The 18,549-nt window shown below is 41.7% G+C and overlaps 1 protein-coding gene across 1 annotated transcript in view; it reads left to right on the forward strand.

Moving 5' to 3' along the window:
• LOC147135751 (poly [ADP-ribose] polymerase tankyrase-1-like) overlaps positions 1–18,549 on the forward strand; it is a 60,707-nt gene that overhangs the window by 5,823 nt on the left and 36,335 nt on the right. Inside the window, exon 4 of the mRNA XM_086053305.1 lies at positions 2,533–2,628. Coding sequence (XP_085909431.1) covers positions 2,533–2,628 — 96 coding nt within the window. The remainder of the gene's footprint in view (positions 1–2,532; positions 2,629–18,549) is intronic.

Raw genomic sequence — 18,549 nt, forward strand, 5'->3', positions numbered from 1 at the left:
TCGGTTCTCCCTACAATTAGTACAGGCAGGACTGCTCTTCTGCTTTGTACACCGCTTCAGGCATTAAGTCGACAAACAATTTCTTCAAATCTTATTTTGTTGAAAAGAGTCATAAAAATGACAAAGGGAAATTGTACTGGAGTAAAAGTATGCTGGGATTGTAGTCAAGTAAATGTGAAAATCGACAGAAAAATTAGTAACGAAGTGTCAATTGCGGGGACACTTCATGTGGGGGTTGAAAATGTTCAGAAACATAGTAGGGAGATGACAAAATAGTTTGTTAGTTTAAAAAAAAAAAAAAGAAAAATCACTACAAAGGTGGGCAGGCACTACAGCGACTGAAGTATTTTCAAACAAGCAACAGAAGGTCGATTTTTCATAACATATCCCCTCCAGTGCTTACGCCATCTTTGGTTCCTTATCCCTACGTTATTACAGGTTTCTTTCAATAGTGCCATCGCTGCAGATAAATTCACTAATCACACTTTCACTTTGTGGGCACAAAAGGGAGCAGCCGCAGAATATTTCGCAACCCCTCGATTATGGCAGCACGCCGCCGAAGAACATTTAGCAAGCCGTTAATTATAGCAGCGTGCTGAACATACAATTTAAAACCCTGCCACATTTAATGACGCACTAAACTGACTCCAAGTAAACAGCGCTGCAGAAACGGAGACAGACAATGAGAAGGACGCTGACGGCTTTCATCGCCACTTGTCGATTGTCCGCGTTAGCTTCGTGTTCTGCTGTGAGGTGATTTGAAGGCAGCTGATGTGAACGCCACTGTGGTTCGCAGCCTAGCTTGCAACTTCCAAAATCACACTGGTTCGATGCGTTGCATTTTATGTATCGAGAAATATGACTGTGACTTGAATGTGAGTCAAGGATAAAGCTCAATGCCATACGTGGTTGTCTTCAGTGATAGTTCCTAGTTTTTTTTTTTTCTAATTATCACACGATGATTGTTTGTAGTCCAAAGTTTTGTGAGACTTGAAGAGAAAGTTAACCCAAACATTTTCTTGACAAGAATAGGTTTTATGAACAACTTTTCAAAACATGGCATTCTGATTAATGTTGCATTGTGGAATATGAGTTAAGCAGCAAAATACACCCGTTGTTAGGGTGTAGGGGCGGCCATTTTGTCACCTCTGTCGACTGAAAATGACATCACAGATGCTCTGGGCTCAGATCCCGACCAATCCTGGCTCAGCTTCAGAAAACAGGGTGAGCTGTGATTGGTCGTTACCTGAGCCCCGAGCAACTGTGATGTCATTTTCAGTCGACAGAAAGTGACAATATGGCCGCCCCCATAGCTGGCCAAAAACGGGTGGATTAACTCTTATTCCATAAACACAATATTAATCCGAATGCTGTGTTTCAACGAATGGGCTTGTATGGAACATATTCTTGGAAAAAATTACATCTGAGTTGACTTCCCCTTTAAAGAGGCTTATTTTCCTGGAAAATATTGTTCAAAATCCAAATGATCCATCTTTTGTGGTGTTTTGAGTTCCACTGTGTCATGTTTTAGCATTGTGTGACTCATTCACTTAAAAGAGCCCGGCAGATACGTTTCATGATCGTACGCCTGTGAGGCCACTTGTTGCTAGGCAGACGTGACGGAAACTGTACGTCAGACTGGACCCGCTATGGAAATTACTTCAAGAACGGCACCCTGAGACATGTTTAATGATACACTTCGGCTCCGTTACGTCTTGGCATTACATGTTAAGTACCTGTTGCAAAGCTCAGAGTCATCACAACAGGGACAGCGCAGTTTTTATCTGCATTTAATTTTTTCCAATCATCATGATTCCATTCACAGCTTCATTCTTATTAAAATCATCCTAGACCTACATTTTTTTTTTTTAAATCCAAACAACTCTTCGGCTTGTTTTGCTCTCTCTCCAGTCTTCTCGCCCTACTCTCCCATCCTCTCTGACTCGTAGCCCTCCCCCCCCCACCTCTTTCATCTTTTTCTCCGCTGCATCCCTCACACAGCCCGAGTCTCTCCACTCGCGCCGCCTGCCCGCCTCATCACCGCTGCCACCTCGATTAGTTGTAGCCGTGCGCTTTCTTCCGCCGGACTCGTTTTTCTTTTTTTTTTTTTTTTTTTGTGTTATTTCCCCCCAACCCCCTCCCCCCCTCTTCCCGCTGCACGCGAGTGCGATGCGTTCTGGAGGTGGTCACGCAGCCGCTTTGTTTGCTCCGTCGTTCGCGTGGCCGCGGTGCCGTAGCCTTGCCCTCGCCGCTCTTGTGGCGGCATGTCTGTTTACACCGGCGGCATGGCTCGCAGGACCGGGGCGGCCAGGGGCAGGCGAGGGAGCGGTGCTAGCAGCAGAGGAGGAACAGCCGGAGGAGGAGGAGGAGGAGGAGCGGGGACGGTTGAGGAGCAACGGGGAGGTCCAGGGAGAGCAGTGCTCGCAACTGGATATGCCTCAGGGGGAGGACTGGGGCGAAGCGTGTGTCAGGGAGTTTGCATGTCAGTCCAGGAGCTGAGCAACTGTCTGTGTCTGCCCTGTTGTTGCACAGTTCTACTGCAGCACGGAGCCGACCCCAACATCCGCAACACCGACGGAAAGTCCGCCTTGGACCTGGCCGAACCCTCCGCCAAGGCCGTGCTCACAGGTCAGTGCCGCTTTGCTCTCGCTCTGTTTGTTTACGCAGCAGGTTTAGTCGCGTTATTCTCGGGCTGCGACTGCCGCGGCTGCAACAAGCAGCTCTGGTTGTCCGGTGTTGTGGACCGTTTTCTTTTCCTGGAGAAATGTGGTTTTATACACCTTGATACAACAATGAGCAATCCTTACAGATGCTTGAGTGGCCAGGATGCGGTGCGGAATTGTCAAATCAAATCAAATGTATTTATATAGCACTTTTCATACAAAAAGAAAGCAACTCAAAGTGCTGTCCAGTAAAAAAGTCCAAAACACAACATCAAAAGGACAGACAGATGGCTAATTCCTTCTGTGCTATGAGTTCTCTGATGTAGAGGGACACATGATGGAACACATGAAACAACAACAAGCTTTTCAACACCAGGCACTGATAACATGCAAGTAACAAAGACGAATAGAATTCATATAGATATCAAGAGTCAACCCAAACATATTTTTTTCAAGAATATGTTCTATGCAAGGCCGCTAGTTGAAACTTAAGGCATTCTGATAAATATCGCGTTTGTGGAATAAGAGTTAATCCACTCGTTTTTAGCCATCCCTGGGGGCGGCCATTTTGTCACTTCTGTCGACAGAAAATGACATCACAACTACCCATGGCTCAGGTAACGACCAATCACGGCTCAGCTTTAGAAAACAAGCGAGCTGCGATTGGTCATTACCTGAGCCATGGGTAGTTGTGATGTCATTTTCTGTCGACAGAAGTGACAAAATGGCCGCCCCCTCAGATGGCTCAAAACAGGTGGATTTTGCTGCTTAACTCATATCCCACAAACACACTATTAATCAGAATGCCGTGTTTCAACTAGTGGGCCTGCTGGGAACATATTCTTGACAAAAATATGTTTGGGTTGATTTCCACTTTAAATGGCTCATACTATTTCATTGGCTTGGGCGGACTCTTTTCATTTTGATGCCATGTTTTGATTATTTTGCTGTAATTTAAAGCCACAGTAGGCATTCTTGGATGTGTTTGTATGTGTTGTTTGGCTGACGTCAAGTTCGCATTAAAGGTGTGTTTGATCTGTTTGTTTATGCTGCACTCGCATTGGCAGAAGCATTTAATATGTCACATTTTTTTTATCCACGTTTGGAAGAGGGCCGATTGTGATCTGCAGATTATCAATTGCGTGCAGTTTTGTCGATTTACGCCGCTGTATTGCGCCACTTGAGAGCAAAAACGCAGATTGTATCCAGCCCTGTTTGACTGCTAGGAGAGCATGAGCTCTTGGGAAAAAGGTCAGACGTATGTGTGTCAAAACTGTCTTTTTCTCCAGTTTTTCTTTAGCGGAGTCCAGTTGGAGTACGAAGCAGTAAAAAAATTATCTGGTTAATATTCGAAGTACCTGATTATGGCAGCTCACAGGCCAGAGCCTGCTCCTGATTGCGCCAATGCTAAGCCCTTCATCACAGCGCAGGAACGAAAGGATAAGATTGTATTCATCATCCACCAAAGTTGAAAGAAGGGATGGGCATGATAAATGGATTGAACTTTTCACAAATAATTCAGGCAGAAATGGATTCTGCTGCCTAGTCAGGTTGTCGAAGAAATATAAACAGGAAATGAAAGCGCATGATCTGTGGCGGTATCCTAATGGAAAACTACAAATGCGTGGTTGTTGATGAGCACAAGGTATACTATTTGCCATTCTCCTTTTAGTTCTTTTTTTTTTGTTGTTGTTTTGTTACTGTCATTTTAAGTAAAGTACATGTACAGGAAAAGTTGCTAAAGTTTCCAATAATAATAATAAACCCCTAAAAAAATAACCCAAAAAACGCTGACCTTTCTCTTGGTAGAATACAATAAAAGGAGTGCAAAGCTTCACGTTGGACCGTTTTTAATAACAAAAAAACCCAAACTGTTTAAACGGAACATCATCTCAAAACAATTTCATATATTCAGAGCAGGTTCATTCCGAGGTTGCAATCTGGCTTCTTTCACATTGGCATGTGGATATCTTACGACAAGAAATAGCGATGAAGAGTCCTTGGATGAGCAATATATTGTTTTATTTGCTCATCGACCTTTGGGAATATAATTTCTCATTGAAATTAAGATTTGACTGTTGAAGAAGACAATGAATTGAGTAAATGGGTAACTGGCAAACAAAAAGCAATAACATTTGTATAATTAATTCTTAATTGTTATAATCAGAACAAATTGGATGTTAGAATTTACGTTTTGAATATATTTACTGCTCACTTACTGTCTCTTCACTTGACAATTAAGCTGACGCACTCTTGCATTTTTTTTTTCTCCAGTCTGTTCAGTGTTCACTTTCAGTCAGCGATTTTGTTGTTTTACCGTACTTTGATTTTTTAAAAAAAAGCAACGTAAAATCCGCACAAGTTGAATCGAAGCAACTTTTGCTTTTTGAAGACCTTTTAATCCCAAACGCTTCGCCAGTTCTGAACTGAACTCCCGTGACCCGGATGACAGAGAATCTACACGGACGTGTTCATTTACAATTCTCTCCTCTGTTCACTTCCTCACTTTGTCTCCTTGGGAATTGATGCAGGCGCCATGTCAGTTTTGGCTCCCCCTACCTCAATATTAACACTGGCTTACATCATCAATTCCCCTCGTCAGACTCTGTGGTTAATGAGATAAACTTTGATACATGGCGAGGAGCGCCATCGTGTCAAAAGCCTGAGGCCAATTTGACTGCAGCAGACGCACTTTACAAATGCCAGACTTGAATCGAGTGAATTTTGGTTAGTGGAGGACGGCTTCAACATTTTATGTTTCTTTGCCTCTATTCTTGTTTGACTCCTTGCGGTGAGACGCCAGTGAAATGAGATTCTGCGCACATAGCCCGCTTTCGCACTTTGCATTTATTTATGAGTTTTCTGGCTTACAGTGAGGCAAAGGTCGCAGCTCATCAGTGACCCGATGAACCGTGGTTTATTTAAAAAAATGGAAAAATACGTCTGAAGCAGATCTGAGAACCCCCATCTGGCTGATTCTTGACCCTTATAGTGTGAAAAGGGATTGCGTGTGTGTTCATTTACATAAAGGGGGGGGGGGGGGTCTGCAATAGACGATTTTCAAGGCAGATGATTTAACTTCGGTGTCATTAATATTCTTAATGAGGACTTTGAGATGAGTCATTAAGCCGTGTCACAGCACCAACATGCATTTTACACCTTCCGAGAATGGAGATTTAATTGTACTCATTACTTACGCTCCGCCGTTTGTTTTGCCAGCTGTGAATGCAATTGAACTATGAATTGTAAAGCAGAATGTTTGTGAGGCATTTTCCTACTTCCACCGTCATTATTACTTACAGCGCAATGTAATAGTTTAGTTAATAAAAAATGTATAGAATGTTCAGCCTTTTCCCCTCAAATCCAAAAGGTTTCCATGTCATTGACACAGACAGAGAGGTTCCATTTTGTCGGTCATTTTTGCGTGAAAAAAAAAAAAAAAAATGGCTGACTGCAGACCAGCAGGTAGCTGCCAAGTTATTTTTTTAAAGAAATTCAGTGTGAGGGAAGTGTTATTTAAAGAGTAGGAGTGTTACACCAGAGTTGGGTCAAAATCTGAAAAGCTTGCTTAAAGACTCAATTGAGTTAAGATGACTACTTAGTAAGTACGGTAGTTAGTTGAATACAGTAATAATAAAGTCAGAACATTCTCCTTATTTTTCCCATGTACAATTTACCAGTGATGTTCTCTGAGATATTGCGCACAATATCAAATTATTTTAACTCATTCACTGCCATTTTCGTATTTATTTTTCTTTTCACAGTCCAGCCATTCAAACCTAGAAACTTATTTCTATTTTTTTCAAATTCGGGGTACTAGAGGGTTGGAAAATGTCTGGCAGTGAGTTAATGTAATACAAAATAAATACAACTAAAAAAAAAAAAAAACGGCTATTATATGTCAACCTTAGTGGTGCGACACCTCCCACTGTAGCGCTGAGAAATATTTTCCTCAATGAGGAGCAAATTTAACATTGGAACCATTTTGTGCCCCAACATATGTTTGAATAGATTACCAGCAGTGTCAGAAAGAGAGAGAAATTCTCCCAGCAAATCTACTAATTGGAAAACACCATGACATGGCTTGTATATCAGCACGTTCACACAATCAGACGCTTTTATCAGCGGCAAACACAAAGATGACGAGAAACCGGCGCACTTCATTTTTGCCGCCTAATGTTTGTAAGCGCAAGTTATTAACGTGACTCACCTCGGTTTGTAACGCTGACATCCCAAGTGTCACCTTTCCCCAGCTACAATCCACACTTTGCTCTTCCTCTTCTTACCTAATTTTCAACACAGAAATACCACCATGGCAAGCACAGAAATTTAGCTCGCCGTCGTCATGACAACAAGTCGAGCTGGACACACACTGTTGACACGGTGATGCTGCTCTTAGAGCCTGAATTTTACTCGGTAGTAGCCAAAACTGAATGAATGCAGGTTTCATCGCACAGGGTAAACCTTCACTAACTGAATGATCTGCCGATTTGGCTTGCTGTTAACTTAAAAGACCTAAATTAAAAAAAAAAAAAAAAAGGTACTGTAGAACATACTTTCGACAATGCTGGGGAATTATGAGGTAGTACTTCTTCACCATTCCATTGTCTTGGCATAATGTACCAGTTCTACCGGCAGCCAGATCAGCCGCGCAGCGTGATGCTACCACCTCCGTGCTTAACAGTTGCTACTGGTTATTGTGGCTCAAGTAGTCAGCATACGCTCCATCTGATCATTAGTAAACATACCTTGGTCCATTTGCTCAGCCGCAGACCTATTTCAGACCTGAAGGTGTCAGTGTTGGAGCCTTCAGTTTGTGACGTTGATGGCTGTGTTCCCGCCATGTTCCAGGTCTTGACTGGCCAGTGCTCAAGTTATTTGTGGAATAGTTACGACCATCTGAGCTAATTTCCTTCTTTTCACAAGCAGGATGGATGCACACTTTTACTCATTTATGTAAATCTGTGTTCTTCTGCTGTACTTTGTTGGTTAATCCATTGGCGGACATCCCAACTTTGACTTGCTTCCAGAGGAGACAGATGGGCATATTTACATTTGAACAAATTAGACAATACTGGCAGATTTGCAATACCCTCTTATTTCCGGGAGCTCCAGTTTGTACATGTTGGACATTCTGATGAAAAGCTTCTTTCAGTTATCTCATTTTCACTACGTTTTCAGACCCTCTTTTACCCTAACGTTTGAAAAGAAATGTGAAAAATTGAATGGCTGGACTATGAAAAGACAAGTACATTTGTCAATGGCAGTGAATGAGTTAATAAAATGTGGGTTACCTTTTTAACTCATTCACTGCCATTGACAAATGTTCTTGTCTTTTCACAGACATTTAACTTGAACAACTCAACTGAAGAAAAAAAACACAATTTAAAGAGTACAAGTAAAAATAAACATCAGAGATAATATGGTTGCGCAAGTATACACACCCTTTCGTAACTGGAGTTGTGGTTGTATTCACAATTGCCAAACTCATGTTAAATGGAAGTCTGAAGCAGTGCCAGGAGCAATTGATTGCAAAGAGTTGAGTTGAGTTTAATGAGCATAGGGAACGAGTGCCGTCTCTGTTGTTTGTTTGGCTACCAACTCTCACCATCGCTGGCAACGGACGACAGGCGCTATCCCCGGTTGGGCAGCAACTCTGGCCATGGAGCGGCATCCAAACACGTAACAAATGGGTTTCCAAAGGCTCCACTGCTGCGTGACGAAGAAGACTGTACAAGCCTGTTGGCGAATTTATCTCATGTGACAACAAGGGGCTGAAAGAGTTTCTGGGGCGCGACTATGTAACTAGCTGCGTTCGGCATTGTTTGGCGAGGAGAAAAAAAACTACTACTCTGTCCAAGGTAAATATCCATGCCTTTGGTACATCTTGGCAAGATTACTGTAATGCACTTTATTTTGGAGTCAGCCAGTCCTCCCTCAAGCGTCTCCGGTTGGTCCAAAATACTGCCGCTCGCCTCCTAACTGGAGCTCGGAAGAGGGAGCACATAACCCCAATTGTGCCTTTCCTTTTAGAGTTAAAACATTTTTGAGTTCATTTTAAGATCCTTCTATTTGTCTTCAAATCTTTAAATGGCATCACCCCGGTGTACCTCTCTGATCTCTTCCAGGGGTTGTGCAGACCTTTTCTATGCACTGTATATGTATACAGTATGTGTCTCCACTACACAAGTTTCTGCAGTGGCAACTTGCACAAGATTTTTTTTCCCCCTACCTGTCCTTTATGTTCTACCGCTGTGATTTAGCGGTTCTGCGCCCCGTCTTCATCTCTGCCGCAGGCTAGCACAGCTTTCAGCGTCTGTCGGTGGTGGGGGAAGCTTATATTGACCCATAAATTAGCTGTATGGCTCTGTCACATCCAAACTGCCTTGAGAAATGATAGACTCTGTTCTCTGTTAGCTGGAGGAGGGAAAAGCAAAGACAGGACATTTTTAACTACTTTTCTAAAAGGTGGCGATTAAGAAGGTGGAAAGCAACGTATTTGATCCTTGATAAGGCTAAACGGACATCACAGCGCAGAAGGTCTTTGTCAAAATGTTTGCTAAGGCCCCTTTTTCATGGTTGCTCTTCAGAAATAACAACTGAGAAATAACACAGAATCCCGCTTCAGTTATTCATGAGACATCACTCTTGATGCCACACCAGGGGGCACACTCACGCTTGCAACGTTTTGACAGGAGCTTCCATGAATGCGTTTATATAGAATGATTGAAGCAGTTTTCATGAGACAGCGCCATCCCCAACAACTCTAAATTCAAACGGGTACGCATCATTTGCCAGGAGTACTTCACCAGTTTTTGTTACAAGAAGTTCTAAACCACCTTCAGGCAGTGCTCTCTTCCACAAAGCAAATGAGGGGATATAAACTTTGGGTAGCAAAGCTTATTACTGATGCATTGAACTTAGAATTGAAGTCCTCCCTGTGCAGTTCAGTGAAATGAGTCTGCAGTGGATTCCAATTTGTTATGTCCCTGTATTTTTTTTGTTGTTGTACAAATTCTATTGCAAATAGCCTCTTGGGTTTGCATGTAGCAGGACTTCAAAAAGAGAGAATGATCTATTTTTTTTTTCTGCATCTTGAACATAAAATGTCCAGAGTATAACTCTGAATGGTGTGAAGTTTATATAGGTAGGTAGATGTACTTTGAAATCATGTCAGGCAAATTAAGTTGTCCAGGCCCAAAATATTCACACATTGGCTCTTGTGTTAATATATTTTCAAACAACAAGAGACAAAGGACAAACAAAAGAGCAGCACTGAGGAGGAAATAAAGACGGTTAAAATGTAAATAACGGCTACATTTTAATATATCGTCGCTGTCCTGTGAAAAACACGTATGTCCAATTTTGGATTTGCGAGTGGTGCCCAATACGTCTATTTTACTCATTTGCTCGCTTGTGCATTTAATATTAGCGAGGGGGGGGGGGCGTTGTGTAATGTAACGTAAGCATACCGTTCAGCCTGTTGTTGCCTCTATTCGATTTTTATTTGAAATTGTTCGTCATTCATGTTTTAAATTACATGTCTGTTCTTGGTGTTGTATTTTATCAAATAAATTTCCCCCCAAAATGCGACTTATACTCCAGTGCGACTTATATATCTTTTTTCCTCCTTTATTATGCATTTCATGGCTGGTGCGACTTGTACTTGTACGACTTATAGTCCGGAAAATACGGTAATGTGCAATTATTTAAAAAAAAGCATCATGACTGATGTGCATAACGTGTGTAATGACATAGACGATTGATACACAGCTTTTAGACTGTTAACTGACTGCATACAGTATGTCACAAAGTTGAAAAATACAAGCTGACTAGACCAGGGGAAACTTATTCAGACAGGTCCAAACAGACAGGACGCCAAATCTGAATCCAAACCAAGTCTGACACAAAAGCCATCAGTTTTAAAGGATTGTTTGTTCGAAAGATAAAAATCAAGATGCAACAGTGCGTGTAATCCGCAGTTGTGGTCACAGTTGGGACGTTTTCCGTGTAATCCATGATAACCTTTTCCTATGTTCTGGCGTGAGGTTGACCTTGTTAAACCACATTTCCACCATTGGTATAATCAGAAACAAAAGGCAAAACAGGGCAGGTAAAAATGGTAATCAGCAATCAAAGACAATGGGGGGAATGAACCGAACTGTACGATAAATTGATTTAGTGGTAGAGCTTTGTCGTAAGTAGACTGCAGAGAAATAATGGAAAAAAAAAAACACATTAGCGGAGTGAAAATTCCCCGTAGAGCTGCCTTGTGGAACAAAAGGATCACCTCGAAGATTTTTTTTCCCCCTCTCTCTGAGGTTCCTGTCGATGGTCATTGATCCTGCCCCAGCCGCAAAGCACTTATTAGTTCACTTTGATCTGGTTGTGTCTGCCCTTAAACTACTCTGTTGTTTAATGAACTCGCAGGTTGGACCAGCTCACCGTAATCCCTTTGTGTCACACACCTGCCTTTCAACACATTATCCGAACCTGTTGTCCTCTTGCCCCCTACTGTCAACCATTCTTCATCTTTTCCCTCTAATGTTTGTCACCTTCTCGTCACCGAAGCGTCTCAGTCATCCGCTTTAAATCACAGTGTGACAGTTTTGGAAGTGTTGCATTCGATTGTCAAATCCGCCTAAAGGTTCCTTTTAGTATCTGTTATTGCTATTATTATAACTGTTAAAAGCTTTTCTTGCAAGCGTTTCACCTCCACAATCTTCAGCAGGTTCGATCGGCAAGATGTGCAGTTGATTTTCTTACTGGGAAACCGGATACTATGAGGTACAATTTGGAGTGTGTGGTTGGCCAGGCTTACAAGCAGACTGAGATGATACTCTGGTGTATTGGTTAGTGTTGTTACAATTCCAAAATTTGATCTCAGAAATCACAGAAATTACATTTGTTTATTGTTTTTTTTGTTTTTTTTAAGGGTTCCATGTTGAGGGGTCAACTGTTTTTTGTGTTCATATTTCTAACAACGCATTAGCACCACTTATCCCAGTCAGTAACCTAACATGCTGTATGTTCGGTAGCCTCACGCTCATAGAAAACGGGAAATGCCATAGACGGGCTAACGAAACCGGTGTTGTGCAGTGGAAGAGCGGTGTATGCCTGCATAAGTGTTGCTCATTATAGCTTCCTTAGTTTTAGCATCATAAATGCCGATTTTCTCTCCCTTAAACAAACCCTATAATGGAAGTAATAAACCACACAAACAGACGAGTAGCGAGTCCATTAACTATATTAATTACCTCTGATTGGTATTCGTAGAGGAGCTTCTTCAGCGTCTCAGAGATCAATTCTCCACTGTGGAACCCAGTCAACATGTAAATTCACATTAGAGGCTTGATAAGGTTTTTTTTTCCCCCCCAAGATGAGGTTTTGCAAACAATTAATTCTCATCATATCGTTAGCGGTATCCTCTTCGTTTGTGTTTGAATGTATCGTTTCAAATTTCACGCTGATTAAGTGGTGGTACATTAAACCATTACTTTAAAATCAATGCATCAGTACTTGAAGTACATATTGAATCAGTGGCCATCTTTCAACAAGATGCTACGGATGTAAAAAGTTGCCATTCCAGACGCTTGCCCTCTCTACTTTAGCATTTTTGCTCTCCTTGCTTTTGTGTGAATATTTAATAAGAAAATCAGCTTATGTCTTGGTATTATGTTCATCTTTTTGTCCTTGACATAAATCTAAATTGAGGGATTAGCAGTGAAATTGGACTTTCAGCTGTAAAGTCCATTTTAGGGCTGGACTACTGTGAGGCCTGTGTGTTCTCCAGCATGTCTTGTTTCATTTTTTTTTTTTTTTTTTTTTAAATGTAATTTTTTTTTTTTTTTAGTGTTGCTGAGTTTGGGTCAGAAAGTGCAAGGCAATAACTGTGTGACATTTTTAGCAGTCTGCTGCTGATAGACTGCAGAGTAAAAGGTCACGGAATCTTTGCTGGTCGAAACGGTAGACCATAGAATAAAATGAAACTGGTTAAATCCACCCTGCAAATGCCTCAGGTCAAGTTAATAAGGCGTGGTTTGCGGAAGCAACAATTTTTTTTCCATCATTCTGTAATAAAATATAAGTGCAATATACCCTTACATTTATTATAAGTCGCTGGAGCCTGTAAATAACCTATAAAGGTTTGCATAGACCCTGTGAGGAAAATAGGCTGCAGTTAAAAACAAAAACAACAAGTACAGTAAACAGACGCTATTCGTGGGGGATTCGGGACAGATCCCGGCTGCAAAAAAAGAAAAAGCGAGAGCCATATTTTTTGGACTATAAGTCATACTTTTTTAAAACTTTTTTTGGACTGGTCCTGCGACTTACACTTGGTATAAGGTGCGGCTTGTATATATTAAAATTCGAGCTCGGATTGGCATCCAAAATGCACGTTCCATAGTTGTGTTTACGTTCTGTGCACAATATTTACTCATATTCTACAAACACAATATTAATCAGAATGCTGTGTTTCAACTAGTGGGCCTGCAAAGAGCATTTTCTTAAAAAAAATTACTACAATTCATTGATAATTTTAAACTTCCCTTTAAGTTTCAAGTTTGTCTTGAACAAGCACAGAGAATCCCCAAATTATTCTGCGTTTACGATGCCATTATTGTTTTCTGAACCGATTAAATACACAAAGCCATGTTTTTCAATGCATGTTGCACATATACACGGAATCCCCCCCAAACATGGAACTTCCTGGAACTTTGCTTAATTTGAACGTTTCTACCTTGAATGCACTCTTATGGTCTACTTCTCTATGTACTGTGATTTATCACTAAGGGATTGGAATAATTATGTAAACAGTGGTGTATTTTTTATTATTTTTTTTAAATGGTCATATTGACATTTCATTGTATCTTTTTCCCACAGTCTACTTTGTCTTAAAGATAAAACTCTGTTACATTTGTTTTGGATCCCCCAACCACCTTCCCCTTGTCATCTTGTCACAGTGAATGTTTCATCATGTGAGACTGCTGCAATAGTGTGTCACATAATGTAAGTCTGCCTTTATGTATATTCTTATGAGATAGGCGCGTGTGGGGGGAAAAAAAGGGATTGCGGTGGACAAAAATGGGGATCTATCAATTTTATGTTTGTAGACTCAATTATGACTTTTTTTTTTTTACTGTTGCTCAACTGAAGCTTTGGGACGACTGCCCCATCATATACAGTCTGATGAGAAAAGACCGTATAACCTTTCCTCCATCATTTGAACGCCTCAAGGATACATACGTACGATGCTTACAAATAATTTGGATTTCCGGTATGCATGCCTATTGCCTACCCATCTTGTGTGAATTTACACAACCAAGTCAATTATTGTGTGATTTCCAAAAATGTTTGTGAGCAAGTGACTTGGATTTTGGTATGATTGTGGCGTCACAACCGGGCTAATCTAAATAATACCTCCCTAACACAGTTTTTCAACCCACATTTCGGCAGCTAAGTTGCTTTTTTCACAGGCGACAGGCGCATATCGGCGAGTGTGTAATTTGGCAGCGTGGTCATAAGTGCCACCACCCATGATTATCGATTAATAAGTTGTACCGTTTTACCTTTATCTATGCAAAGGACACGTTTATATAGTATGAATACATTATGCACTTCGTGTCAAGAAGAAATCACTTTGAAAAAATGTGATGCGCTATATGTATTTTGGTCCCTGGCATTTTATATCCAAAGCATTTTGTAACGTCTCCATAGCACCTCTCAAAATTACGGTGCTCTAAATGCTTTGCCGGACAGAAAGCCTTTCGAATCAGCGGGGTAAGCAAGTTTCATGTTTATTTGGGATTTTGTGACTTATCCCTCCGAAGCAGTAGTCGCCGCTGAGCTCTGTGCACGGTCTCACTGTGATTAAAAATCGAGCGTTTATTTTTTTTTAGCCAGGGCACAGGCGAGTAACTGCCATCATTAGAAAGGTCAGGTCTTGTTTTTTTCAATTGCTATGCGAACTAGCGGGCTGTAATGAATACTTCATGAGCCAGAGGGATAGGAATTTGGACACCATTTGCATTTGTCGAACGCTAAGAAGTGAGAGTTTTTGGATTATTGAGATGCAGATGAAGTGGAATGGAGATGCTTTACTTGTATACTCATGACAGAGGGGACATTTTCACAACATTATTTTCAACTGAATGTGCATTAAAAATTGTTCTTTTTCCTTGTTAAACCTTTTTTTTGTTTTTGAAGACGCAGTTATCATCGACACTGATAGCCTTTGAATGTAAAAACGATTGCTTTTAATATTGGGGGACTGCGGCACAATTTTTAGCATTTTTGCTATCCAAGATAACGACTTGCGCAAAGTGTGTATTTGCTGCGATTGTGACCAGTGGACAATGACTTGCATTTTGTAAACTAAACAATTGTTTTATACGGGAACCGCAAATCGAATCGGGGCTTGAGTGAATCGTTACATCCCTACACAGGACGCTGAATTCTTCTTTTTCCACAGACTTCACTTTACCGCTGTCATCTTTTTCTAGCTACCCTCGGTCTCCTCTCAAATAATTGTCTCCTTCTCACGGCTAACATGCAACAAAGTAAATACAGCTGCCCCTTATCCTTCACTGTTATTGTTTATTACCAGTACTGTACTGTGGAAAAGCAGCGAAAGAGAACGTGAGCGAGTCTCCAGTCATTTAAAAAAAAAAAAGAAAAAAACCCCAAAACAAACCAAAACTTTGTTGTTTGGTTGTTATCTTGTATATGTATTCTTAAGACTTGCGGTGTGTGACTAATATGCTAAAGAGGCATAGGTAGAGGATGTCATCAAGATAAAGTGTAACCACTCTGAAGTCGTCCATCCGATAACATCAATGGTAGCAAAAGGCAAGCTTTCACCTGTGCGGACCCCGACTAAGTGAATTCCTGCATCCTCTAAAAGCCAAGTGTGCATCCTTCTTCGCCTAATCAGTGACACGCTCATTGATTACCATAGTGACTGCTATTCGATTAGTCTCTAGTGATGAATGAGTTGGACCTTGTTTCCGCTCAGACTCTCTCAGGCGCTCACACCTCGGGATCGATACATTATTCTGATTTGTTGCTTTCTAATCTTAAGACGAGATGAAATACCCGGGAAGAGAAGCTGCATATTTCTTATGTACACACGCAGCGTGTAGACGTGATACACTTCTGAGGTTGCCTCGCCCCGTTTTAGCACATTTCCTGCAGCCGAAATTGCCTAGTTTTCCACATGGATGCTCGGCGCCACAACACCGTGTGAGTTAGTGAAGGCAAGCGGCCACTCCGCAGTAGACTGACAGAATTTGATTAATGAACGAAATCAAAAAGAGGAGGAAAAAAAAAGCACAGACTCATTTTGTGCACATCAAAATGGAAAAGTGAAAGCAAATTGAATTACCATCTAAAATGTACCTCGGGCTTGGAACAAATGTGAAATTGGTCATTGGCTGAACTTGCTATTATGTGACGTATGTTAAAGAAAAGTTTTCATGATGAGCTTGAGTGAATTTTTTTTTCTTCACTCTGGTTGCTTAACTACTCTAAATAAGAATATAAATCCAGTAGTGCTCCTTTCATAAGTTTAGAGACTGGGCGTCAAGAGTCATTCTGGTTATGCAGACTGGACCTGGCCTAACAAGCTAACTCCAGTCAAGATCTTGACTCTTCCTTGCGTGCCTCACTCAGGACAATAACAAAATGTCCTTATTTTTGCTGCGCTTGTTTATCCGCACTTAACATTTTCTATTTTGGTACTGCAGTATGTCCATGTATGATCTCATTACCGGTAAATACGTTTTTATGAAGACAAAAACTTCATCGGAGGAATGCGTTGCTTCAGGCAAAAGACGAAGGGAAGGAAAAGTTTCAAATCAAAGTCTTCCACACAGGGCCCCCCCCCCCCCTTCATTTTACCTTTGCGGGATAAGAATTAAAGCAGCAAAATCCACCCATTTTTACCCATCTCAGGGGGCGGCCATTTTTGCCACTTCTGTCGATTGAAAAAGGTAACAACCAGTCACGGTTCCGCTTCAGAAAACAGGTGAGCCCTGATTGGTCGTGACCCGAGCAACTGTGATGTCATTGTCGGTGACAAAATGCCCACGCCCTGTCATGGATAAAAACGGGCGGATTTTGCTACTTAACTCATATCCCACAAGCGCAATTGTAATCAAAATGCCGTGTTGAGACGACTAGGGGCGCATATAACATCAAATTGTAAAGATGGCGTGAATAAGAAATTGTAATTGATGACCAAGGTATCTATTTTATCCCAGCTCACCTCCAGCTGCAGCGTAATCAACCCCAAATGAGCCTATTAAAAAAAACGTCGTTTAAACAAAGTCAATGCAAGGCCGGCCGGCACCTCCCCGCGCACACGCACGCACACACTGATACTGTTTTATCTGGCATATCCCAAGTGATTAATCATTTAGTTTGTTCCATCCAGATGATTATATTTAGTAAACCAAGCAGGATAAACGCATCGCGTGGGTGGTGGCCCAAAACCCAAATGACTCGAAAGCAGTTCCACTCATTGCACTTCGCGATGTAATTAATCGCGCGGTCATCAGTGATGAGCTAGCGTGAGGTGAGCCCAGCCATTGTTTATCATCGCCGTTGACCTCAATTTTCCATATTTCTTGTGAGCCTTTATGACCTGCATGGTCAAGAAACAAGTTTACTTCCAAGCTTTGTGCCTGTTTGCCAGCGACATTTACTCCTAACTTATGCACAATCTAGTCCACACGAACACCATTGCATTTAAAGTAGTACACGCTTTCAAGCCGCCGACATTTGGAATTCAAGCAGCAATCACCAGTGTCTGCTGCGCTCTGTCAAGGGAAACGCACACGCGCACACGCGCGTAAACATCTCACATCATCATTCAAGGGGGGCAGCCAGCCTGTCCGGACCGAGGTTTAAAACGTTTCGCTTCTGTTTGGTGCTGTTGGTAGCGTTGCAACAGTGCTCAGGCTCAGGTGTTAATACACACTCCCTCCTTTGCCCAGTGGCACAATTAACATTCACGACGTGTAACAGTAATAGTCATAATGGTAGAATTTCTAGTTCGACAAAGACTTAATGGCGTTTGAAGTATGTAGCGTTCTGACCTCCAATTGAGCACATTCGTGAGTACATTAAGTATAAAGATTCAAATGGATTATAAAGGTTGAGCGACACCGAGTTGGTTAAATGTGACAAGTACAGATGTGAAAACGGCTGAGGCCGTTTCCCGGCTGGCTCATTAAACTACCGCAGTTTATTTCCAAATAAAGTGAAGTAATACCAACCGGCTTAAAGTTGAACGGTGCGTAATCTCATAAGCCCGTTAAAGAAACAGGAAAGGTTAGCGCGTCCAAGCACCAGGTCGCACTCAGGTGCCCGAATGTGATTGTCTCACTGTTCGAATGGCGTGTCATCTAATTGAGTTTCTTGATCTCACTCTGCTCATTTCCTTTTTGCGCTCGTAGTTTTTCAATTTCGTTCCCTCGCTCTCCCTTTCTCCCGTCACACTGTTCCGCCCTCGCCCGGCTAACACCAATTATACTGTGTCAAATCCATGCATGTCAGCTTCCAGATCCCTAATCATCTCTTCTCTCTTTCATCTGCAAATCCTTTGTTCCCCTCCCCGCCTCCCCCTTTCCCTTCCCCGTAACCTCTCGCCTCTGCTTTCCAACCCCACCCCACCCCACCCGCCCGTCTGCTACCTAAATCCCATTCTCTTCTTATGTAGCTCCATCATATTTGACTCTCTCGCTTCTAGCTTCTGATTGATGTATAGAAATGTATATGGGAAGATGAATTGTCACTTTTTCATTTCCGTACTTTGTTCTGCAAATGTGCGGGAAAGTGCGGATTGTTTCCTTGAGGCAGTGTTTCGGAAAGGCCGCGGAAGTTG

This window comes from Filicampus tigris, chromosome 15 (assembly GCF_054856515.1).
Source record: "Filicampus tigris isolate MCC_2025a chromosome 15, RoL_Ftig_1.0, whole genome shotgun sequence".
NCBI classification, from domain to species: Eukaryota; Metazoa; Chordata; class Actinopteri; order Syngnathiformes; family Syngnathidae; genus Filicampus; species Filicampus tigris.